We start from the raw sequence: 26,234 nt of genomic DNA, 5'->3' as shown, positions 1-26,234 counted from the left end.
CTGCTTCACAAAAAGAGTAGTAGTTGTTCTGTCAAGAGAAGTTCGTGACGGCTTCTCTTTGAGTTAGGTAAATAACTCATCTGCCAGTATCTAGGAGACGGAGATATTCTCTTATGTGCTGCTCAGTCTGCTTCCATTTTTAAGCCCTGCTGACCACAGGTCTCTGGTCAGTGTCCTATCTCAAATCTGCTCTCTCTGCATAAAGCAGGGCCTGTAACTTGGAGCCCCTTTGGTGAGCTGCTGTAGATGGGATGCTAACAAGCACCTGTGTCTTGTGGTCTTCCTCCCTCCTTAGTGCAGGGCTAAAAGAGAAGATACAGTGGGTACACCACATGCTACCCAGTGGTTTTACTGTGTGACCATGGAGATGATATGAGGAGGTGGGATGGAAAGCCCACCTTGACCCTAGAGTGTCGCTGCCTCCAGCCAGGTGGAGGAAAGGGAAAATCAGATTTATTGGACTGTGTGGGTTCAATGGCCTGGCACATCAGAACCACAGGATTATTAAGCTCTACTGGACACCAGTGCACAGTGTACTCCAATCTCATCAAGTTATAAAGGGGCAGAACCCATCAGTATTTCTGACAGGGCCCCCAGGGCCTTTATACCTGCTTGCGTACCACGATAGTACAGAAGCAAAAAGCCTGCATAGAAGGAACACCGAAGTTTGATGAAGGTACTGAGCTTCCAGCGTGGAGCATGTTAAGCTGCTTGAAACAAGAGGGAGATGTGTTTTTGACCTTATGGCTGACCTCGTATTTCCACTCTCTTGCAGGCGAGAGACCGTACAAGTGTCAAACCTGTGAACGGACCTTCACTCTGAAGCACAGCCTGGTTCGTCACCAGCGCATACACCAGAAAGTCAAAAATACTCGAAACCACGGGAAGGAGAGCGACAAGGAGGAGACCCAGTCGAGGTGCGGGGAAGACAGCGAAAATGAGTCAAGCCACAGTGGCACCAACCCCATCTCAGAAAACGAGTGCGACTTTGCGGGGGTTGTTGGCAGCCACCCATCCGGCACCAGAAGCCGAAAGGAGTCCCTGGTCGGAGCGGCCAAGGATGTGCCCTGCGAAGAGGAGAGGCCGAGCGGGCAAGGAGCCACTGCCGACCTCGTGGAGCCCGCCAAGAGCACACAGAAGCAGCCCGCAAAAGACCAGGAGCCTCGGGGTAGCTCCGAGCTAGAGAGACCGTCGGGTTTCATTCAAGACTTGCTGGAGATGCACAACAAAAAGTCTCCCATGAATCACATTCTTGCCTCTGCAGACAGCACGCCTCAGCTCTTGGGGGTAGAATGACTTGCGAGGAGGCTGGGCCCATCCCAGCACACAAACTGAAGCCAGCAGAGCAAGGTTTCCAGGGTCTCGTTTCAGAAGAGCGACCTACAGCTGTGGGGAGAGTATGGCAGACTGGATGCAGTGCCATATGCCTTTCAGTATAATAATGCAAGAGACTACAGTATATACTGATTTGAGTGCCTTACTACTTTATTAGATCTTTTGGTATCATAGTTTTGGTTTTTTTTTTTTCAAAAATGATTTTTTTTTTAAATATTTTAATGAATTATTTGGAGAGGACCTTTTTCATTTAAGCATTAATGTTACCTTTTGTATTGGTGTGTGTGAGCTTGGTCTTGTATATCTGATAGTCTCTGTGTTTGTTCTCTGAGCTGGAAACGGGGCAGTGGGGTGGGAGGCCCTTGGATACCACAGCCAATAACTGGAAGCAATTTATGTGAATTTCATATGGAACAGTCAGAGGGAACGCAGACGAGATGCCGATTGTTGCTTTCTCAGTAGATGTTCTCGCATTTGCCACACGGTGGAGCATTAAGCCTGTTCCAGGCATTAGCAGCGTGGCAGCCGAAGGTGTTCGGAGTGGTTGGAGCCAAAAGCAGGAAGCGCAAAGAATTTCAACCTCATACTTGTTTCCACTTTTCAGCGTTAGAAATGGTGTTCTAGATACTAGGGTTTTTCTTCTGGCCGTCGTGGACTGAGTGCGTATACAGAGAAGAGTTACATAGCAACGTAACCTATGGAAATTATGCACCCGCTGTTATATATGTTTGATTTGCTTCAGTATATTATTATTATTATTTTATAATTATTTTATAAATTCATCAGTTTGCTTGTCTCTGCAGTCAGCAGAAGCCAATGGGCAATATTTGCCCACGCAGACGTATAACGCAGCTTGGATCCCCCTCTTTCCGTGTTTTGACTTCAAGCTTTCACCAACTCCTCCTCCTGTGTTGCAGCTCTTCTACTGTACTTTAATCGAAACCCTTCCTCTGACCGGAGAGTCAATATCGGAGGCCAGCAGGTTGTCATCACGGCCGTGCAGGGAACACCCCGCTGCTCGCGGTGCACGGTGCCGAAGGGCGGCCGTCTCCGTGCCGTCACCCGGCGGCAGCGCGCCTTCCTTCGGAGCAAAGCGACTCAGTCTTCCAGTCGAAAGCGAGCAAGAGAGAAATGCGAGCCTTACCGTCATCTTGCTACTTACTGTCATGTTCTGGAGCAAGGAAATACTACTGGTGATGAAACTACGGATATAAGACGTGTGTTAAAAGTAAATTAATTAATTAAATTAAAAAAAAAAAAAAAGAAGAAGAAGAAAAAAAAGAAAAAAAGGAAAAAAAAAAAAAAAAAAAGAAGTAGAAATTCTTCCTGAGATTTTTGGGGTTGATGCTTGAAGACTTGAGGTGTGCGTCTAAATTTCATATCAGCAATTTAACCCCTTTAACGCTGGGAGCTGGGATCTCTCCGGATGGCTCCCGTTGCCGGCAACAGGTGCCGCTCCAGCCGCCAATGTTGAAGGGGTTAAACGAAATGTCTCCTACTGTAGCTGCGCGCTTTTGGGAGCGGGCGGCGTTTTTGTTGTTGTTGTTCTTGTTGTTGTTGTTTGTTAATTGTCCTTCAGTCATGACCTCTGGGACAGACAGAGCCATAATAGCGATGCCGGAGCCTCACTGTGCTATGCCACCACTCAGCCCCAACCCGCACTGTGATCTCCCCGCCCCGCAGATCCGCTTTTCCTGCTTTCATCAGACATGGAGGACGTGGGCCTCGGACCCATGCTATATTATATAATATATATCTATATATAGCTATATCTATATTAAAAATTCTCCGAAAGTTTCTGGAGACTGAAATGTAACTGTCTGGAATTCAAAGGAAGAGAAACTTTCTTGAGTAATATTCTTGCAGATAGAATAAGAGAAGAATGGTTGAGGTATATGTGATTTCTATTTTTTGCTTTGTTGTTGTTTTTAAATAGGGATGTTTGAACCAGTTCAGAAACAAAGCTAACGCCAGAGAGTCACTCAGAACCAATGATTCACTAAATTCACTACCCAGGTGCATTCTACTTAATTAAAACCAGTTCACGCATCCCTTAAATCGTTATTACTATTATAATTATAATAATAATAATTATTATTATTATTTGGGGTATTTTTTTTTTGTTCTCGTCGTTTGTTATTTTGTTTTTTTGGTTTATTCGTTTGTTTTTTTTTTTTTTAATTTGTTTATTTGGGGTTTTTTTTTTTTTTTGCAACTCTCCACACTAAACTGCGCAATACTGTGGGGGAGAAGCCATTACTAAACTATATGCTGCAGAACGATGTAGCACGTAATGAATTCCCAGCAGCCTGCCGGGACATCTGCTAGCAATAATCACTATTGAGTTAAAGCTTTATTTAGCCTTTATCTGTATCCTAGTAGAGTATAAGGTCTTGCCACATCTTATTGACATTTTTATTAGTTGAGTTTGACTGAGAACTGTTGCTGTTGTTGGGTTGTTTTTTTTTTGTTTTGTTTCCCCTCCTCCCCCAATATTAAACTGTGAAATTTATAATGTGTTTAAACTATGGGTGAATCTTAGGCTTTAGTTTGCATGTTCAGCTAATTTGTCTCTATACGATTTTTGTTTGGATCTTTTTATTTTTTATTTTATTTTTTTTTTCCTCTCTCAGGGCTTTTACAAAACAAACAAACAAACAAACAGAAAAGGATCTTCTGAAATTCTTTTGCCTGAGTTGCAATGGACTTAACGTGGAGATAATTCAATCACTACATCGAGCACTTGACTGTGAAAGCGCAAAAATGAAATAAAGGAAAAAAAAAAAAAGGAAAAAAAATTAAAAAAAAAAAAGCAACCCCTTTTTTTGAGGCAATTCTGAAATAACTTTTCGGGGCTACGTGAGACTGATTCCATTTTCAGAATGATTCGTGATTTTCTCTCTCCTCTGTGTGTCTCCTTTCTCTCTTCTCTCCCCACAAAGGAAGGTTAATCCTAGTGATTTCATCCCATGCAGGAAACAGTAATAAATATGTAGAATTCATATTTTTCTAAAGGGAACTTAAACTGCTGCTACGAATTGTGTACAAGACTGGTTTATGCCACATGAACAGAGAATCACACATTTGTTTTGGTACTTTTATTCCTCTTTTTATTCAGTTGTACAGTACTTCCAAATTCAAAATAAAAGTTGTTCTGTATCAAACCATCTAAGCAATAAAATGTTATATTTAAAAATTAGAGCTTCCAAAATGGACGTGGCTCTTCTTGTGGGTTTGTTGCTGCTTGGTTTTGAGCTGGAGGGCAGTGCGTGAAGCAGAGGTGCCCCGCAGAGCGGCGTTGCTGTTCTCCTTTGCTTGGGCTGAGCCAGAGGCAGCGCTTTGGCAACCACATGCATTTGCCATTCTGTTCTCTGGTAGCCGAAACCCTCTGAAATGCTGCTCTGCTTTGAGGGCATCTTCTTAAAACAGCAACTGGAAACAGAAGAGACGAGGTTGGTGCTGATTATCCCCTGCAGGTGCTTGGCTCTAGCGGCGTGGCCTTCCGTTAGCTGCAGCCACACCTGTGCGTCCCAACAGCGTGGCACGGTGATGGAGAGGTGCTGGGATCTTCTCTGCGAGAATGAAGGAGGTTTCTGCCATCCTGGTTTTGGTTTTGCATAAACGTGTGTGGCCGTGAAGTCTTCAGGATGTACAGGGAAGCCACGTGCAGTTGTCGAAAAAAGAAAAAATCCTTTGTCGTAGTTGGTTGGAGCCGCCTTAGCTACATTTTATATGCTTTCATATAAATAAAGTGCATTTCACAGGATGGTGAGCCAAAGAATCATCTGAGTTGCACATCCAGTTCTGAAGGCCAGGGAAGTATAGAGGAGCTGAGAACCCGCGTCTCCTTAACTCCTGGTGGGATGAGTCTTTCTGGTGGAGAAGGGAACCAGAGTCAGAGTTATAGACCTAACAGTGGGTGCTGCACGCCCTGCTCCCGCCTTCCTTCCTCCAGCCTCTGGCACCCTCATGGCAGCAGTTCCCCATGCACAGTCCTCTGGTGGGGACTTGATTCCTCACCACCGAACACGGACAGGTTTTAAGAAAACCAGCCAGGAAGTCTGGTGAGGCATGCTCCGAATAACCTCTGGGTGGACCAGAGGGATGGAAACAAGATTCCCGAGGGGAGAAAGCTGCAGAAGACCTAGTTCCTGCCACACCTCAGGGGCAGCAGCCCCATGTTCACTGCAGCATGCAGAGGTTGGGCAGGCCTGAGCCCTCTGCCACCACTGGGCTGCCCACCCCGTGGGTGTGCGGCTCCCTCATAGCGTGGGCTGTAGGCCATGAGGGGACAAGTGCTGCTCTGAGGTGACTGTCCCAAAGCAGGACACGGAGCCTGGCCCGAGGATCTTTTGTGTATTTACTGGTATTGCAGTGCAAACTGGTAAGGAGAGAGGAACACAACTGCTTGTTCTCCATTATCCAGCTGCTCCCCAGCATGGAACACCTGGCACTTTCTCTGTGTGAAACAGCCTGAGAAGCTCCAGCTTTTATCATCTCTCATAGTGCAGGGAAAGATAAGGATGGAAAAAGGCATTGGGGCTTTTAATGAGGATGTGTCTAACTGCTGGACTGCAGAAAAAAAAAGGTGCTACAGTGGTGTCCTCCAGAGCTGGGCTATCTGAGTGGCCTGCAGATGCACCTACTCATGCTTGCAAGTTTGGGCTCTGGCCTTTCTCAGCATGGCCGACCTGGCATCTTGCCTCAGCTGAGGGCTATTACCGGGGATGTGATTTTAGTTGAATGAAATCTCCCTCCCCAGTCCTGAAAGGATGATGTGTCCCACACAAGCACCAGCTGTTGCTCCTACTTGGCCAGCCAGACACTGGTGGCATGTGCCTTTGGGCCCAGGAGAAGCTACAGGCTTGTTTGTCCTGTGACGTGCATAAGTTTTCTTAGGACTTACTGAAGGACTGTGGGGACACAGCTGGAGAGGCACTTGAGAGCAGAATTATTCAGTGTTTTAAGGCTCTCCCACCAACTACACCAGGTGCAAGGGCTGCAGCAGCCCCAGGTGCTGCCAGGGCCCATCAGTGGTCCCTATTTATAGGAGCGGGTGGGGTCTTCTTCCTGTAACAGCATAGAGAGTACTGTTTTGTGCTTTAGCTCATGCTCTCAGTTTGCTTTCACAAAGGAATTCTATGGCTTCTGAAGGTTGTGAAGGACACTGTGAGCCCAAATAAAAGACAGCCCTTCCCTGAATTCCCTGAACTTGCTCTACAGCTGACCTCCTTGTAACTGAGGGGCTTCCTGCAAGATATAAGTCCTTAGGCTGTCCTCAGAGCCCTTCCACCTTACTGCTGTCTAGCATCTGTGATCTCAATGCTCAGCAGAGGCAGTAAGGAACCTAGGTCCCAGTTTGTGCCACTGGGAGCCGCATTGCTCCTTTGGTAAGGTTTTATGGAGCAAGGAGGCCTCCAGCTGCCAGGATCTGTGGCAGTGCTGGGAGGCCAGCGTGGAGACACCAGGATATTGGACTGCTCTGGGACAGTCTGGAGGCCACAAGATGACGGAGAGCTGCTGCACAGAACGGGATACCTGTGTGCTGTGGGAATGTGTCTGCTTTGCTACTGCTGGTTGCCCGTAATCTCAGGTAAGTGATGCTTATGTACATATGCACGTGATGGTGTTGATGGGGTGCCTAACGGAGGAGAATACTGACTTGAACTTTCTGGGGAAGTGAAACATGGCTGAAAGCCTTCTGGCAATCCTCTGAGCAGCAGGAACTAGAAACAGCTTTCTCCTTTGCAGTGCTTGTTTATTTCTCCCCTGCCAGATCTGCTGCTTGGTAAAGCTGCCAGTAATGCATGAGGAAACCCTGTATGACGGTCATTTGCAATGTGCTATTGTGAAATTATATGAGCTCCTCTAGGGCTTTTCAGCAAGGGGTTGTGAAGTAGTTTACAAACATCAATTCTCAGTATGTTCTAAGAGAGAAGCTTGCTGGAGAAATGGCTTCTCGCTGTTGAAGGCCCACCCTGTGCTCACAGTCTCGGGGCCAGCGGTTAATGTGGTTGAGGCCAATGTTGCTGTGGGCTGACTCCCAATGGGCAATTTTTAGCTTGTATCCGTGCTAGTGGTACGCTATGGGAAGGCTGGGACAAAATGTGCCTTGTCACCAAGTGTTCTGCTAACAACTGAAGCGGCAGCAACAAGGGGAACAGCAAAATATGCTCATTTGCGGTGTGCGTTCACAAAGACAGTTATTACCGTGTGTGTATGCAGAACCAGCAGCTCCTCCCCTACACGCAGGAGTTCAGCTTCCTTTGGGAAGCTGCTGCAATCATAGGCTCCTTTTTGTGGACCCAGTTCAGGTGGCAGCTGAATGCTCTTGTCCCACCGGCACCAAGGGCCTGAGGAGGTCCAGGGCTTTGGGAGCTTTCAGTGGGCCAGTCCTTTTGAACTTAAAATCATAAAATCACTGCCAGCCTTTCCCCACCATGCCCACTAAGCATGTCCCTCAGTGCCACATCTACACACCTCCTGAATACCTCCAGGGATGGTGACACCACCACCTCCCTGGGCAGCCTGTGCCAGTACCCCACCGCTATGAGAAGAAATTTTTTCTAATATCCAACCAGAACCTCCCCTGTCACAACTTAAAGCCTTCACCTCTCATCCTATTGCTATTAGCTGGAAGAAGAGGCCAAGCCCTACCTCGCAAACAGCCTCCTTTTAGGGAATTATAGAAAGTGTGTGCCTTGGGATGCTGATAAAAGCTGTTGATATTCTTCAGCCTGCTGGAGCCCTATTCCTGTCTCACAGTTACGCAGGAGGAGAGGCTGACCCCACCTCGCCACAAACTCCTTTAAGGGAATTGTAGGCTAATAAGGTCTCCCCTGAGCCTCCTATTTCCAGTTCCTTCAGCTGCTCCCCTCAAGCCTTGTGCTCCAGGCCTCTCACCAGCTTCATTGCCCTTCTCTGGATGTACACCAGGGCCTTGATGTCTGTCTTGTAGCGAGGGGCCCAAAACTGAACACAGTATTCAAAATGTGGCCTCAAAAGTGATGAGTATGGGGGGAACAATCACCTCCCTGCTCCTGCAGGCTACACCACTTCTGATACAAGCCAGGATGTCGTTGGCCTTCTTGGCCACCTGGGCACATTGTTGGCCCATGTTCAGCCAGCTGTCAACTAACACTCCCAGGTTCTTTTCCTCTGTGCAGCTTTCCAGCTGCTCTGGCCCAGGCCTGTTGTGATGCATGGGGTTGTTGTGACCAAAGTGCAGGACTCGGCACTTGGTCTTGTTAAAGCTCATACAGTGGGCTTCAGACTATACAGATCCCTCTGTGAAGCCTTCCTACCCTCAGGCAGATTGACATCGGCTCCCACCTTGGTGTCCTCAACGAACTTAATGTGGTTCTTAATGGGAAATTCACCTGTAGGTACACCACTGCATGTGGTATGCACAGGCTGGAATCAACACTATTTGTTAGCAAAGTTCTGCTATGGCATTCACAGCAGCTCTGCTGGTCTCAAGATGCTGCAGGAACCCACCAGCTTACAGCTTTGTACACCCAGTATCTAATAGGGAGAACGTGCCAGTGTGGTATGTGCTAACCCTTCCTTCCATCCTGTTACATGATGGTACAAAGAATGGTTAGGAAAAACTTCTTGAAGAGTGGTGAGGCCCTGGCACAGGCTGCGTGGGGAGATGATGGAGTCAGTGCTCCTGGAGGTGGTCATGAACTGTAGAGATGTGGCACTGAGGGACGTGGTTAGTGGGCGTGGTGGGATGGGTTGGCAGTTGGCCTCTGTGATCTTAGTGGTCTTTTCTAACCGTAATGATTCTATGATGACAGCTTAAATTGGCACCAAAATCTAAGTGTTGTTCTGTATAAGCAACATGTGACTTCTAATCTGATTTTTTTTTTTTAAATAAAAATCACATGCAAATATATATAGTTATATATTAGGTTGATGACAGAGCTGGTTGCGAGATGTAGGTCTGCTTTAACCAATAAACACTTCTCCTAAGTGTTTGCGAGTCAAGGATTGCCGTGTGCGACCAAGACCTGGTTTCATCTGTTGCCTTCATATTGCTAACAAGACTACAGCCTTACACGATTTGAGGTTACGTATATCAGGTCAGTTACACTTCACAGATAGACAGCTCTGTGCTTTGGTTTACTCTGCAGACACAGCAACCCATCAGAAGCCTGCACCGCAACACGGCTGGTTTAACTTTTGATCTCCTGCCAGGATTGTTATCTGCCAGTATCTCACAGAGCTAAAACCACAGCAGCCTTCTAGCACACCTACGTAAAACCTGGAGATGCCACTGAGCTGCTCAGAAAAAGCTGCTAGGGTTGAGAGAGAAAAGAAAGGAACAGATCTGGAGAAGTGAGCAACTCGTGTATTGAATGGGTCATGGATTTTAGCATTGATGTGGAGCTGCTCGCTGATGCATTTGGTGCTTTTGCTGAATGCACCTCTCTCAAAAACAATGAATTTTTTTTTTTTCTGAACGAAACCATTCTCTTCAGCAGCTATAAAACACCCAGTTAAGAATGAAGGTGCTTAATTGGAAGTGATAGCAGCACCTCCCAGGGTTCCTTGTGGCAGCGTTTTGCAGAGCAGCTGGGGATGCTTTTGCAGTTTGTCACCAGATCCCTGCCCTGAGCAGGGCTTAGAAAGCAGCCTCACCCCATGGGAGACAGAATAACTCAACCCAAGTTCATTGTTGTATAGCAATGCAGCTGCTGTGCAATGCTCTGTCCTCACCTTTCAGGTGCATAGGGCAGAAGGGCGATAGGGTGTCCCACGTCAAATTGGCTTTAGGAAAAACATAATGCATCATAGCTAGGGTTGTTAGGGAATTTATACTTCTAATTATGATCTGTTACTTCAGTGATAACCTTTGCCATACTGTGCGCAGTAAGTCAGAGCATGTTACTTGAGTTGCAGCTTTTTCATTCTAATGGATGCCTGCAGAGAGTGCTTTGAGACTTTCCTCCTTTCTATGCAGATTCCTGCTGAGTGAACCAGCAGAGCAGTTGGCTTTCTCTGTCTCTCTTGAAAACATGCTGGTGGACTCAGCGGTCAAGGTTGGGATTTAGTATGCTGTCAGGTTAAGCTCCAAGAGTAGTCCTGTGTGTCGTTTGTGGCCATAGTGCTGTGGAGCCAGGAGTGTGACAAAAAAATGCTTCAGTTCTGGGGAAAAAAAGGGGACTGCACCCCCTGGCTGGCTTCAGTAGGAAAAAAGCCTTCAGCTGAAAACAGAATGTGAGCCTAGATATAGATGGACATAGTCAAGATGCACATGGGTTTGACAGGCCCAATTTAAAGGGTAACTTCTACAACAGGAAACCTGAGGAGGCCCAGAGCTAGGAAACCGGATGACAAAAAGGAAGTATGCAAACAGTGCCATTACTATGCCTACAGTTGCAGTCAGTAGCTATAGCCTTATTTTTTTTGGAAGCAAAAGCAATGCTCAGACATCAGTGACCAAGATATGGCATTACTCATACATTTTTATCAAGAGTAGTTTTAGTCTTTCCATGTAGATGCTTTGGGAGATCCTTCAGCTGGCAGCTCTCAATGGTGGGGCTGCCTTATAACCCCTCCATGTAGTGAACAGGGTTAGGGGCAGTTCTGCCAGATTAAGAACTGAGCTTATCTTCAGTTCTCTGCTCTTTCTTTGACAAGACATGACTACATACAGTAACTCCAAGTTGTCTAGGAAAGTTCGCTGCTCTTCCACTTCTGTTTTATAATGTTAATTAAGAAGCGTGAACTCAGTAAGTATTGAGCAAGCTCTGGCACTCATGTGAGATGAAGAGATGATGAACAATGAGGAAAGAGGTTAAGTTTCAGCTTTCCCTTACCAGCTGACTGACTTGAGTGCTGCAATGCTGGAAAGGTACTGCATCTTGGTTAATGTAAGCTTATTATCAAGACAAGAAACGTGAAAGGACGGAGGACAGCCTACTGAAATGACTGCCTGGCCGGTGTGGAAAAGGAAGATACCAACATGAGATTAAAAAAAAAATCTGGATGTTTTCAGAGAAAAGAAAGATAGACTTCAGCGTGGGGAGTTGGGTGCTTCCAACTGCTGGAGAATGTGAAAGTCAGGCAAAGGGAAAACTTGGAAGTGGATAACTTGCTTGCCTACAGAGGTAATGCAGAAATATGGTCTGGCTATCCTTTGTTTCTCTTAGAATTGCTTGTCTGATATGTGAACTCATTTTGGACACAAGTTGTGGTAGTACAGGCAGCTGGACACAAGAGGTAGCAGGGAAATTATTGGGGAATCAAGGCTATTGGAAAACATCTGTACTCCTCTGTATGGGGTTCCTTCTTCGCAAGCACAAGCCAAGTTATCCTCTGCAGTTCTAACCTTTGGGGGTAAAAAGTCAGGTAGGGCCAAGGCTAAGAGTAGGTGAGAAACAAAGCAGGAGAGCTTAAGTGCCATTTTTGGAAGCAGCTACTGCATCTTGGAAGCAGGGGTCAAGCACAGGTGTTAGTATTACTTGTATGCAGGCACAAAGATGCATCAACACATACACACTGGGAGTGACTGAACCAGTGAACTACACTGCTTGAAGAAAAAGCTTGTTTTGCAATTGCCCTTTGACTATCAGTTTACATCTATTCACTCTTGACTCTGGAGGAAGTCAGTGGTTCAGAGCATCTTACACCAGAGGGACCAAAGAGACCTTAAGGTGTACAGTGCAGTGAGTGATGCTGCCTTCTGCTATAGGGACCTGCATTAATACAGGTATCCAGTACCTCACAACAGTGCAGGAAATAGCACTGAAGTGAAAGGTTACAGGATCTAAGTTACTTGCAACTAGCAAAGTAACAAAGTGAAGGAGGACTAAAGGAACAGATTTCAATACTGACTGCTTCATCTCAGCATCAGTGAGAATCTATAGCTACACAGATGTGATAAGGTATTGGATTAACCAACCTTTCCTTGAATTAGTTTGCCCTTTGCCAGGAAGCTGTCTTACCTCATCCTCTGCTTTGATGCAGTATACCTCCTTGAACTGCTATTTTCAATACTGCTGCCTACAATGTTGCTTGCTTAGAGAACAGTGTAAATCTTACAGCTAGGGGTTTGGCTTTGGCAGCACTCTGTGATTAGAGGCAGCTGAAGCACCTTACCAGACCCTTTCCCCAGTGCCTGTAGGTTATTCCATGTGGGAACGCAGCACTATGGCTCCATATTTCACTGGTTAAAGAATGATTCTTCTCAGGCCCTTCCTTATTCTTAGAAAGAATCTTAATTCCACTATGTCTGCTGTTCAGAATGCCACAGGATACTTTCTTGCTATTTTCTTCTCAATCCAAAAGCATTGGCAAAGTGGCTTTTCAAGCACAGCCTATTTTCATTCTTCTTGAGCATTTGCTACTGGAGGTTGCTTATTACCAAGGAAGAGAGCACCCAGGTACCACTCAGGCTTTTTGGTGCCATACTCATGCTTTATTTATAAAACCAAAACCAACACAGCTACAAGATGCTAAGAAAACTTCAAGTTTACAAAATACCTGCAGCCACTTTAAGAGATCTGAGCTCGCTTCTAAATGAAAACGTCACCTGCTGCTTAACTTAATTCAGTTGCAATACATCATCCAAACTTAATCAGCCAAGAAATGATCAGTCATTCTTTAAGCCTGTTGATTGTGTGCACGAGAACAATCACCTGTATCGCTGCGATTAAAAAAGTCCCTGGGAAAACTTCAAGTGACATGGAAAAGTGTGAGAGAACTTATAAAAGCCCACCTTTCAGCTCCTGCAGAAGCTGGGTGAGCATGCATTCCTTCTGCCTTCGCTCTCCCCTGTAAGTTAATTGCAATTCCTCTGCATATTTAAGAAAGTCTTACTGAAGCTGCTCAGCTCCTTCCAGTGAGGGAAAGAAACTGATAGAGGATGAAGCTGTATAGTTGCCATCATGTTGTATCAGTGCCTATGTCTTACTAGCTTTATGGAAGCATGTTGTGCGAGTCTCAAGTAGCTTGAAAACACCCCTGAAACAGCCCTTGGTCACTCCTATGAGGTAGGTGCTGTCTTCCCTTTGGAGGAAAAAGAACAGACAGAACTGCTGCCTAGCATACACCAGGCACACAGAAAAACATGACAACGAGCCTGCATTAACTGACTTTCCCACTACTTCCCTGAATTCAGAGCTTTCAAATGCAACATTGTTTAGCACCACGTATGCCAGGAATAGAAACAGCGAACGATGCTGTAGATTGCATCCATTCCAACACACTCACCTACCTGAACTCACATGTTCAGCCCACCTCAGCTGAGTAGGGCCAGCATTACCACGTTCCACTCAACTCCACAGCCTACAATTGAACTATTTTGTGCATTAATGATCAGACAAAGCTTAATCCTTTTGTCTGACAGCTGCCACTCATCTTTCTCATATTAGATGATATTGGGAGAAACTTTTCAAAGACAGAACAGAAGACTACAGGTATCAAATACAGTTTAGATGTAGCCAAATTAATGCTTTGCTACCAACACAGACAAAACAATGCAGTGTTTTATTTCTTACCCCATAAGTAGTCTTGTGAAACCCTCACAGTTGTCCTAATTAGTTTTGGAAACATGAGAAATGAATTAATAGCAGTCTCTCACAGTAGGGCCATAACTACTTCTGTAGTCTGAAAGCATCTCTTCCCAGTACAATATCCACATCTTTCACAGCTCTTACTCCCCATAACCTCACATGGACAGGTGTGACAGTACACTGAACTGGTGAGGAACTCAGCAGGCTGGATTGCACAAGTGCTTGTGCCACCAGAATTGAAGGGGCAGCACAGACACAAGCAGAACTGCTACTGACTCCATGCTGGAGTGAATGAAGCTATACCCTACTCAGCTATTTATTGGTATTAAGTAATACTAGGTAATGACATTAAATACCACCTCCGGCTAAGCTATTTTGTTTCAAAATTGAGTAGAAAATTCAAGTATCAAAAGGAAAATTACTCCACTCGCAGCCACAATGCAATAACCATTTTCTCCCATTTGTACAAGTTGAGCGTAGCGGACGGACTCACGCTAGAAGGAACATAGAGATGCTGAAGTTCAGCTGCCACCACACTAGAATGAAGCTTGGTTACAGCAGAGAAACGACTTTCAAGTGCTGCTTCATTTATCAGGAGCAATGGCAGACCACCAGCCACTGCTCTTAGGAACAGCTTCCAGCCAGAAAAGTTACTACGAACACCCAAGGTCAGTGCTAAGTCCTATGATCAGTCTTGTTACAATTGTCTGTTGCTCCTATGCAAGTTGCCAAACTGCTTTCTCTTTCATGCTCGGAACTCAAGCATTTAGATGTTAACTAAGTGCAGACAATTCTTAAATTAAATCCTAAAATTCTTCTTTCTAAGCTAAGCACAGCATTGCAGTCCTATGGCAACTTCTCTTAAGTTCTGTTCAGGGTAAGATATTGAAGGACCAACCTGTTCCAAGACTCCCTCAAAGAGTTGAGCCCTCACTGATGAAACAGAACCTGCATATCAGAAGTTACTGTCCTGTCTTCCCATCCTTTGCTTTTCCTCTTGGAGTCCCACTTTATCTACAGCAGCTCAGCTCAAGTTATTACTGAGGAGCTTCCAAATCTTGAAATCTTGTGAGAAGTTGAATGCAGTTTAAGTTGACCGACTCCCAGAAGGTGGAGGGGAGGAACCAGAAAACCCATCTTGATTTCAGCTGAGATGCATAATCCACAGAAAGGAACAAGAGGTAAAACTGAGTATGTCAGCCCCTACAACAACTATATTTTACCATACAAACAATTTATTACATGAACATTTTGCTGAACTAATGCAAGACTGGATATGGACTGGTAAACCTACCACAGAGGCAACACTAAAGGCAAAGTAGTTGCATATAATTTGAGCAGTCAGCTGTTACAAAGTTACTCAATTTGCCCACTGATCTGCAGGACCATTCAGCAGTCTTCCCTACTCCAACAATTCTACTTGGACTGGCATGACACACAGTTGATGAAAGCACAACTAGGGGCTGTTCTTCCCATTCTATTTCCCACATGGAGATGAGTCAAGAACAACTCTGCAATTCATTCTGGCACTCTGTATATTAAGACAGTGTGAGCACCTCAGTGCAGGTAGTTTCAGAGCTTAGGTGCCTCCAACTTATTACATGATTTATAAGTATCGCTCAACTCTTGTTGGCTTAGCAGCTCAGTCCCTGCAGAACAAGAACAGATCCAAAAGCCCTTCTGCACATGTGATTTTCTTCTGCTTCCCGATCCTCATCTCAAATCAGTGCCTTTTCCTGAACAAGCTCCCAGATAACCTTCAGACACAAAGAACTGCAACTGAGATTGAAACAATTCAAGCCTCCTCAAGTAGCAAACTGACTTTGCTTTATCTGCTTTCCACCCCCTGAAAGTTACAAGTCCTGAATGCAACGGATGCAGATCAGCATCTGTGATCCTGTCAGTTGTATAAATTGTGCCTACCACAAGAAATCCCATTTTGGCTACATACAACTTTTCTGTTCAAGTACCAAAGTAATACGTAGCTAATGGAAATACTTCTGTTTCTAATGAGAAAGTCAAGGAGATAAAAGCTTAAGTCGGAGCAATCGACTGACAACTCTAAGTTAGAGGTTTAGAAACTGTAAAGGTTGAATTTAACAGTTAATCACTTAAAAAGATTACGTGAAGCCAAGAGCTTTTCATATTCAGTTTCAAGTGCATGGAATACATCCAAGTCCTTGCCCCATGTAAGGCTTGAAGGAAATTCCATGTGTTTCAGTGCAGACAGCAGTGGAGTCTTTGTGAGTACCAACAACGTACTGGGAAGTTGTTCTGGCTTATTCTAAGTTTCTTGGGTAACACTGCAGAGGTACCGCTATGCTGAGAACACCTGAGCTGTTGGAATGACTCAATAACCATTTAACAAGTTGGGTATAAAAAAAATTTATGTAGTAATACCAATTCAGCACACAAATTCCATGCTTCACAAGTTCTGCTGCTGTGTAAGAGTTGTCCTAACACCTATGCAGATAAGTACAGACGTTTAGGTCACTGCATGCCCAGGTCAAAACAGCAGCAAAATATCTACCACTACAAGCAGCTATACCCAATTGTGCCTTTAGAATGCTAACTGCACAGAAATCCAGATGATGAGTGGCCGGAACTGGGCTGGACACACAAACCCGAGTCTGTGTGTGCAACAGAGAACAAAGTCACAGAGAAGAAAAACATATACAGATTCTGATACTGGATACAATCAAGACAAATTAAGTCACTAGACATTCAGATTACGGAGAGGGGAAAATATCCTTCCAAGTGTACAGATGACAAGCCAGCGTTTAAAAGAACTCTAAAGGCACATTTCAGGTAACATGGTTCTGTTAAGACCAACTGCTTACACACGCAGGCACAAATCTTAATGGCTCCCCCAACAATTATTTAACAAAAAAGCGAAGTGCATTTTCAGTAATATTAACACCATTCAGTTAAACTGTTCAGTCCGAATGTTTAGCAGTTTTTCCTTATGCTGATACGGACTCCGCACTACTCCAATCCAAGAAAACCCAACAGGCAGGATTAGTAAAGGTTCAGTTGTTGCACTAGTTAACATTTACTCATCAGAGCCCACTGATCTCTTCTGTGCCCTCTTGCGGGGCAACCTCCTTGGTGAAGCTTTATCTGAAAGAAAGAAAGGCAGTGCATTAGTTGTCTCACCTACTTCATGTTAGTTATATGACACTGCCCTTCTAGCACGATGCAACACAAAAGAAGCCAGGCTTGAGCATCTCAATGCTTTTAAAAAAGAGAAGAACACTACATGCTATTTGAATCCTACATAGTAACAACAATAACATTTCTATTCTCTAACATGCAAGTCTAGAGTGAGTTACTAAACCACCAGTTACTAGCCCAAAAAACACCTAACACTCTCCCGATGAGTCTGCATGCTCTGCTGGTTTAGAGCAAAATTCACACCCAGTAATTATACTTTCAGAGAGTTAATATATGAATAATTGTTACTGCTTTTAGTTTACCTGCCTAAAGAATGTGATAGACCCTCCCCCTTCACACCGCTTTGCCTTACATGAAATATGTCTATATTCCTACAGATTAACAGAAGTGTTTCAGCTGTGAGAAGTCACACCTGTGCAGAAGCCATCCACATTTAGTTACGTGGATGTCACTTTGTAATCAGACATCTCAAGTGGGGAAGCCACTGAGATTTAGCTGCATGAGCACAGGGCACCGAAAACCTGTTCTCTTCATTCAAACTTCAGACAGGTTTACAATTGTCCTTCCACAGTGATGGTCCTTACATAGGCAGTATCTTTAATTCTTGTACTGCCATTCATACTTCGTATGAAGAAAGAGGTGAGGTGATTGCTGAGCATTTGCTTACAAGTGCACTTTTCTTAAGTAGGCCCTGCCCACAACAATCTCGCTGTTCAGGGCATGGGCAAACAGTGAGCACCCATCATGCCATTGCAAGCAATCAGTACACTTCTAATGCACCTTCAACAGAAGCAGCAGCAATCTCTGAGGATCCTGAAGGCCATGTTTTTCAAAGCATTCTAGAGCAGAGCTCTAATTTAAACTAACTAGGAATTAAAGACAATTAAAAACTTAAGCCTCATTTTCCTAGCCTTCGGGTACTCAGATGAATCTACTTAAGCTTAAAGGGGGATGAGGGTAGAACTCCAACACTGACAAGATGAAGCTATTTGAAGACAGTGGGCTCTTCAGAAAGTTTTATCATTCAGAGCTTGTACTCCTTGCTAGACTGAAACATCCCAAATTTCTAAGCCTGTACTGTTATACTGTCATTCCACTGTCTCATGTGGAATATACAAGAAAATTGCCATTTTCCAGGTGTAAAACAAGTCCTCATACCCACGTAATATTAGTTCAGTTAAAAAGGGATAAGGAATCAAAAAACTTGATTCATAACTGCCTGTCACAACTTGGGTGCAAGATCTAGGCCCTCAAGGCCTTCTATACTAAATACAGTTGTCAGGGCAAGATCACTCAAAAACGCTTATTTAATCAAAACTGGAGTATTTGTACAATAAAGGCAGCTGCTGCAAAGGGAGAAGCTTTCTTTTAGAATGCACATTGTTTGAAACGAGGCTGACTCATTTCAGACCAGCCAACAACAGCTTAGCGATAGGAGATTTGTGGATTAAGGAAGACCCAGGAAGAGAAATCTATGAAGCCATAATACTTCAAATTGAGGCTTGTTTCTCACTGAAACAAGATGCACTCAACCATCAGACACGAGCAGTCCTCCACCTCTTCAACAACAGCCTGACACTACACCAAGGCAGAACACTACACTGTGGCTAAGGGGGTCTGGCAACTGTTAACAGCAATAGTTTGCCATGCTGTCAGCAATATTTTAATCAAACTACACCACTATAACACAACCAAAGGTTGTATGTGTACCACATTTATATCTAAAAATATATATACTTATACGCATACAAAATGTTTGGATGGTTGTATGCATCTGTTCTGTATTCTGCTGCTCATGCTACACCACCAGTCATTGCATGCAGGGAGAAGGGTTTCTATCCATGCCTAATTATCACACGGACAATACATTTAGAGCTTCCACTCTTTATCACCAGGGTTTGCCTCACCTCTTCTACTTTGCACTGAAGCCACGGGAAAGCAATAACAGAAGAAACAGCAAAAGTTAGAAAAATTCAAACAAATACAATTTAAAGGAATCATACACTAGCTTTGTTTTTGGCATTTCAGAGCAAAAATTCAGTCGTTGTGGACATGAAGGACACAAATTCCAAGTTGAACTTGTCTTTGGTGAATACAAATGTGCAATGCTTATTTAGAACTTCAGTCTACAGGCAAGCTTCTAACCAACTTACAGAAACTTCCAGGTATTTGACTGTTAAAACCTTCTGTGATCCAGGTTTTGGGTAGAGATGTCATACTGCTGAAAAAGAGTCTATGAAGTGTGAAAACAACCACCAGTTGCCAATACTGTTATCAACCAGGCAAGTTTGTTCTGTACAGGAACAGGCTGTCAGCAATGTAACCATTAAGCCCAGTGCTTTAGACAATTTCTTATTCCCTAGAACATGTATGCACGTGCTGGAAAAATCAGTATGAGCTACTTGTGAAGTTAAACTATTTGAACGCTTAACTTTGTGGCAGAGACTACTTACTTATTTGATTTAAAGTTTCCTGGGGAATCCAGCTCATATCAACGTCATTCTGATTTGATGTTCCCATCTCAACTTTCTGTACTGGTCTTTTTCTCTGAAAAGAGAAGAAACAGGTTTTTGCCTTCCACAGTGTTCTGACAGCACAAATACTACAAGTAATCAATAGTTCTTTAATAAACAAACCACAACTGTTTCACTAAGAGACAAATTTAGGGTTAATAAGTGATGCTATCTTGACCCATTTAGCAATTTATTCACCTGGGTTTGGTGGTAACACACCTAAGACCTCACAATAGTTATTCTATGCACAGCTATTAAGATTTCATGCATGCCTAAACGAGTTCATTATACTTGTTATGAAAAAATAGCTGTCAGTAACCCAAACTAGACGATTGTTACGCTTTCTTAGATTGGCACAGTATTCTTTTATGCAACACTGCAAAACAGGGTATGCATAATAGTAATAATTGCATGGGAAGCTTCTTAGAACTACATTAAGAACTGGACAGCCATTTTCCCCAGAGTTAGAACTCATTTATCATGAGATAGAAAGAGACAACAAAGGGAAGCCTACCTAGCAAGCTTTGAACCAGCAGCTGCATACATCCAGAGACTAGAAGGTAACAAAAGCTTTACATTCTGACACTCCAGTATTATGGTAAAGGTGATTTCTAAAGAGCGCTAGGCAAGAAGCCTACCAAGCCTTCAGTTCTTATTTTAAAGCTCCTATAGATCAGCCCAGTAACCTTTACAATCTTAATTCTCAAAGCACATCTTCTGAAGTTCTACCTGTACCACTGAACACCAGAAGCAATTACTACTTCCCCCTCCTCCCTGTACAGTACAGCCTTGTGTTACTAGCAAGGCAGACAAAACACCACTTACCTTCCTAGATTCTAGTAATTGATGTAGGCCAACAATAACAAGTAGACCAAGTCCAGCAAGGAACATGTACATGAAGATCCTTTAAAATAATTTTGAAGTCATTAACTGAACATCGTTAGTGTTTAAGGAAATGCAGAAATATAGAAACTAGTGCCAGCTTCGGCCACGTGCTCATTTAATCTCTCCCAATCCATTTTATAGATGGGGGGGAGGGGTAAAAATGAACCTGAAACCCAAGTGTTAACCAATATGAAGTAATTATAGGACTTTGATTTCAAAAACCAATCCTAACTTTAATTCTGAACAACAGAACATTTGAAGGACATTACATAAGCTGGAAAACCACATGCATAATTACTGAAATTTAGTACCTACAGCAACTCTTTCAAAACACCCATGGTTCAAGGCAGTGGGACATAGATGTTTGTTTTTGACTGCTTTAACAGCTTGGAAAAGCACCTGTGAACTGCTTATTCACTGCTGCTATTCTCTTTGGCAAATGTGATTCTATAGAACAGCTACTTTTAGTTGAGGTTTTTCTTCTTTTTTTAAAGGTCTTACGGATTTCTGAAGACCTTCTTTGAACTCATGTGTTTTTAACATTTCTCTCCTTTGTTAGAGTATTTAAAAGCACACAGGCACAGCCTATGCTTGCAAAAATATAAGGTATGATCATGTCTAACTGATCTTTTAAGAGAAATCACTCCTGAAAGAAGCCTGCAACCAGGAGGGGAAGTGCAACAAAGAATGGGCGTGAGTTCCTCTATATCCTATTCAAGGCATCTTTTAGTTGACATCATCTTGCATTATACTGGAGTGCTCCAGAAGCCAGTTGTGCCAGCAGAACCCAGAGCCCAATCCTATGAACCCTCAGCACCTTTTACTCAGAGGAAAGTGGCACCGTGGCATTACAAAAGCTTAACAGCTTTGAATTGCTATGTAACTGTGTAACATTATGCCTTATTCCAGACTGAAGTCCTCTGAGCAAAGCAGTTGCATAAATATACAGCAGACCTAACATTCAGTACACCAAAGGTATGAGAACTACTTTCGTCGCCCCCTCATCAATAACTTATTCCAGTACACCAACTAAATGTTAATCTTTGGTCTCCTTACGTTTCTCCATCTAATCCATCTTCTTTTTCAATAATTGTAACCGTTTGATTGAAGACAGCATCTTGAAACATATTACCCTGTTAAAAAAAAGTTTCCACATTAAATTATTGCCTTCAACACATACAGCTTCTATCTCTTCCCATGTCCTTGGGAAAACTCTAAGCAGCAGCTAATCTTGCACTGTTCATTTATTTGCTCATTAAGTCAAGTCTGCAGATGGGATTCAGGCTGTTAAGTTTGTAAACAAAGCCTAGTATGAAAAACAAAGTGAAATTCAAGCTTCTCTGAAAGCTTTTCTTTAAATGAGTATAGCCCGCTACTACACAATGCAAAAGCATTCTAGCTTCCATTACTAATGTAACAAATACAACATAAAATGTACACATTGTGAAACGTGTAGACAGCTGCCAGTGTTTAGGCAGCCACTGATATGCTTAAAGACTTCAAAGGCATTCACTGTCTGAAGAAATAGTAATCTGACCAAGCAGTTCCTTCCCGATGCTTCCACACTGCAACGAATTACTGTATCATGCTTACATTTGCATCTCTGTAGTTGAGATTGATAACTAATCCAAAAGGACGGCCACCCATAGGCTCAGCAGGGATGAAAGAGTACTCAAATGTAGCTTGTCTCTGCGGTGGAACTACTGTATTCAGGGGGAGAGCTGTGAAGTTCTGGATATAAAACTGATAGTCTTGAGGGTACCGGAACGAAGCATCGAGAGACTCAACAATGAAGTCTTCTGTACCCTTATTGGTGAAGCCTACCAGGAATTTCACAATGTTGTTTGCTGGAAAATCTGAAATGAGAATATTTAACTATTAGAAGTTCTCAGGCAGCATACACAGTCCCTGTTTCTACAGTCAGACCCCATTTCTTTGTGGTTTTTAAAGTGATAGACTGGCACAGGACTCTTACCTTCACCTTTGACAAATAATATTGTTGTATCAGCGCTAGGTGAGGCTTTAGGTTCTCCTGACAAGTCTTCTTCCTCTTTTTCTTCTGTCTAAGACAAGAGACTTTTTTGAAAAACCCTATAGTGAACAGTGAAGGCAAAGGCAATGCTTGCTTTATGAGAATCCCACATGATACGTATCAGTGTGTCAAACCATACCGTGATGAGCATTAGTACCAATTCCTGCAACAGCAGAATTAGCACTGTCTGTTCTCCTTCTAGATTTGATCTGCATTATTTTAGTATTTCTCCTACTCTAACTGACAAAGTGACTGAATTCAGCTGCATTTGGTCGCAATTAGAAGTTTTCTTACCACAAAGCAAGAGTAAGGCTTTTGCTCAGGGGTGGAAGGGAAAGAGTAGAATGTAAGTACTCATTGTTCACATCACTCAGCTATTTCTACTTAGAAATCATGGATAACCATAAGGCAAATGAGAATTATTTTCACTATAGATGGACTGTATTCAACTTTAAGTAGTAGTTTAAGCAGCATTACATTTGCCTGGAAACAGATTTCATTTGCCTGGAAACAGATTTTTGGAGCAAAGTGTTTATGAATTTACTTGTTTCAGCTCACCTTTGTGATGACTTTTTAATTTGGCAATTAAAATCCTTAGAGGTGTATTTCCAAAAGAGGGGAATCAAGGAGTCGCTACCTTCTCCTTCAAATGAAAACAAAATTGTTTCCACTTTGAACTGTCTGCTGAGCTGACTGATTTGGAATGAGTTGTACTGTTTGATTTCACAGCTACAATAACCATGTGAAACAGCATCTAGCCTACTGGGCCAGCTGTGCATGCACCATTTGGCTGGGAAGCTGTGAACCAGAACTGAAGTCAAGAAGCGAGGCTCAAGGTGCTAGGCAAAACTACCTTGTTTGAGTGACATATAAAACAAACTGCCAAAGAAGGATCCCATTTTGTACTTTGCTTAGTTATATACTATTTTCTAAGGTTACGTTTATAAGGTTACTTAATGAATTCTATCAGTACAGAATACCTAGAGCATCCTCCACCACTTGCAAAGCTGGCCAGCTCTAAGTTCACAAACAGCAATAAGACTAATAGAATCACAGAACTGTTACTGGGACTTCACTTGTACTAGGCAAGTCTTCTTCCCCCCACTCATGCCCCAAACATACTTATTCTACACCAGAAATGTAAGAATTTAACTAGATTCTCACATAAGCCCCTTACCTCACTTGGAGGTCTGTATGGGAACTGCTGAATTACAGCCTGAATCTCTGATTGACCACCTGAAGCAAGCACTGAGTCAGCTGCAGGGGCACAGGTGAACATGATTTCACCTGAGTGACCTCCTAGAGCCCATTTAAGGGCTGACTCCCAAGGAGGAAGGATCTCTAGCTGGAAATCTCTCCTCTTGAAGCCCTTCTGCAAGCCCAGGACACAGGTAAGATCTTTATTTCATTGCTCCTTTGTAACGCGATAATCTCTCCGGTCCAATACCTGTATACCTGTTTGCCATACAGAGGTCACTAACTGCAGTTCTGGTAGCAGGAACCTGGCTGTCCCCCACATGATGTCTTTCCCACAGATAATTCAGGAGAAGACAAATCCTTTTGAAGCTTCAAACAGAACGGAAGCTTAAAGGAGACTCTGAAACAGCTACTTAGAAATATCAATACTATTAAACACACACTTAACTGGGCATCCTCAAGCACTTTTGGTCCAAATCCTACTTATGAAAACACATTCATGTGCAATTACCAAGTCTGTAGGCTCATCTTCTTCAACTTCAGCTTCATCATCTTCGTCTTCAACTACAGTATCTTCCACAGTTTCCTCATCTTCTGTAGCATCCTGAGCTGCAACTAATAAGCCTGAACCTATTGAAACAAGATGCACAAAAGCTTTCCAGTACCTTCTTAACCAACAGAAAACTGATGCAGTATGCAGAGGGCAGCCAAGTTGCCACGAAAGCTATTAAAATACATCAGTTTTTATCATTATAAATATAAAATCTAAGGTGATTGGTATTATCAGTAATGTAACTTTGGGAGTTATGTCTCTTTTAAGACCAGCAAGCTTAGTAAATGATTAACTGCCCTTTTCATTTGCTGGCAACAGAACACTACACTTCCACAGGTAGTTATAAAACAACTTTACATTAGGCTTTCATATCTAGGGAAGTGTTTTAATATGATCTCCTCAACACACCAGTATATTAACATGCTCAACAGAGCTGGATTGCCAGTCAGGAGAGAAACATGACCTACAACAAGGTAAGTGCAGTCAGGCAGTTCAATCCTTCTCTACTTTTATGGTGCTGAGTCTCACACACTCAAACACTGAGCAGGGCAGACAGGCCTGAATCGAGTAGTAGCCACGGGGCAGATTCACGCCTGTATTTAGAGCATATAACAGTTATGCACAGGACTTTTACTAATACTAGGAAGAATGTATTCTCATAAGAGCAGTGAGGCAGTGGCACAGCTGCCCAGGGAGGTGGTGGAGTCATTGTCCCTGGAGGTGCTCAAGAACCATGTGGATGTGGCACTGAGGGACATGGTTAGTGGGCACGGTGGTTGGACCAGATCTTACAGGTCTCATCCAACCTTCAAGATGCTATCATTTTAGAAGACTACAGAGTTCTGCTGATTCTTTTGCCATGAAGCTAATGCTTTCCAAAAACGAAGGAGCAGAAATGAATGGATGACGGAATTGCGCAAGCCTGAAGCAGCTCACTGCTCTGAGTACGCACGTTAAGCAAACACTCAGAAACTTTCACGTGGAACAGAAACCCTTGACCAACACTCCTATAGCTTCAGGATTCCCAGTAATGGCTGGAAAAAGCCAATAAAACCCCCTCTCTCGGCCTTCTTAGGCGTACACTCAAAAGACTTTACCCGACCACATGAAATATTTAAGTGTAGCGATTTTATCTACTGAAGTTTTCGACGACTTTAAGCCCACAAGTAATAGACCATCTCAACCCTTATGGCGGAACAGGGCAGAGGTGAGCTGCAGGCACCCTTCGCACGCACGAAGCCCACCCTCCCGGCCCCCCAACTCGCAGCGTTCCCCCCGGACGCCAGGAGGGCTGATGATGTGGCAGGAGCGGGAAAGGCGCGCTCCGCCGCGCGGGAAGGACCGAGGCGGCCGCCCACCCCCTGCTCAGGCGGCGGCACGGCTGCAGCCGCCACACGGCGAACGAAAGCGAGCCGCGGCACGGGCAGCGACCAGCGGTCTGAAGGACACCGCGGCGGGAGGGCCGCGTGCCGCCACAGCCATGGCCACCACCCCCCGAGCAGCAGCCCTTCCCTTCGTCCCCCTCACCTGTGCCGCTGCCCCGGAGCAGCAAGGCGGCGGGAAAGACAAGCAGGGCGAGCAGCAGCAAACGCGGCACGCTCCTCATGGTGGCGGCAGGCCGGCAGCCCCGCGCCTTGCGCTGCGGGCGCTCTAAATGGCGGCCGCCTCCATCCGGGACCGCCCCGCCCCGCGCCGCAGCGGACGTGGCTCCGCCGAGGAGGAGCGGCACGGTCACGTGGGCTTAGCACACGTCGTCCCTCAGCTCGCAGCCCGCGCGCATGCCCCGGACGGCCGGCTGTCCTCGCTTCCTGGAGCCGCCTCTGCCCTCTGGGCCCTCAGTGCGCATGCCCGACGCCTCCCGCCCACGAGCCTGGTGCCGTGTGGTGAGGCAGGGGGACGCGGTTTTCCTGTCCGACTTGCTTTAGGTCAGCGGGCGTTTGCTGGTTTAATTGAAAAAGCTTCTCAAAGCATAACGGGTGATGTCTTGGAAATCGATATGTTATTCCAGAAGATCTTTCCTT

The 26,234-nt window shown here is 44.3% G+C and overlaps 2 protein-coding genes across 9 annotated transcripts in view; one reads left to right on the top strand and one right to left on the bottom strand.

Moving 5' to 3' along the window:
• Positions 1-4,534, top strand: part of RREB1 (ras responsive element binding protein 1) — a 122,862-nt gene extending 118,328 nt beyond the window's left edge. For all 6 annotated transcript variants that reach the window (XM_015275839.4, XM_040675869.2, NM_205049.3 and 3 more), the window contains one exon: positions 776-4,534. In XM_015275839.4, coding sequence (XP_015131325.2) covers positions 776-1,296 — 521 coding nt within the window. In that variant the 3' untranslated portion in view covers positions 1,297-4,534. The remainder of the gene's footprint in view (positions 1-775) is intronic.
• SSR1 (signal sequence receptor subunit 1) lies at positions 3,787-25,907 on the bottom strand. 3 transcript variants are annotated; one of them, XM_015275890.4, is made up of 10 exons: positions 25,741-25,907; positions 24,172-24,290; positions 22,407-22,494; positions 22,025-22,287; positions 21,488-21,564; positions 20,372-20,450; positions 19,487-19,580; positions 18,941-18,955; positions 16,916-16,979; positions 3,787-5,208 (listed from the first exon to the last, which is right to left on the bottom strand). In XM_015275890.4, the coding sequence occupies exons 1-10, from the start codon at positions 25,817-25,819 to the stop codon at positions 5,184-5,186; spliced, it is 903 nt and encodes a 300-aa protein (XP_015131376.1). In that variant the 5' UTR covers positions 25,820-25,907; the 3' UTR covers positions 3,787-5,183. The 3 variants fall into 3 exon arrangements, with proteins under 3 accessions (XP_015131376.1, XP_040539829.1, NP_001006375.2); XM_040683895.2 differs by lacking the exon at positions 18,941-18,955; NM_001006375.2 differs by lacking the exons at positions 3,787-5,208; positions 18,941-18,955 and having other exon boundaries at positions 16,229-16,979.
• Positions 25,908-26,234: the final 327 nt, after the last annotated feature.

The sequence above is a fragment of the Gallus gallus genome, chromosome 2 (genome assembly GCF_016699485.2).
Source record: "Gallus gallus isolate bGalGal1 chromosome 2, bGalGal1.mat.broiler.GRCg7b, whole genome shotgun sequence".
Taxonomy (NCBI): Eukaryota; Metazoa; Chordata; class Aves; order Galliformes; family Phasianidae; genus Gallus; species Gallus gallus.
The sequence above is the reverse complement of the archived record's forward strand: the minus strand, read 5'-3'. Positions and strand labels throughout refer to the sequence as shown.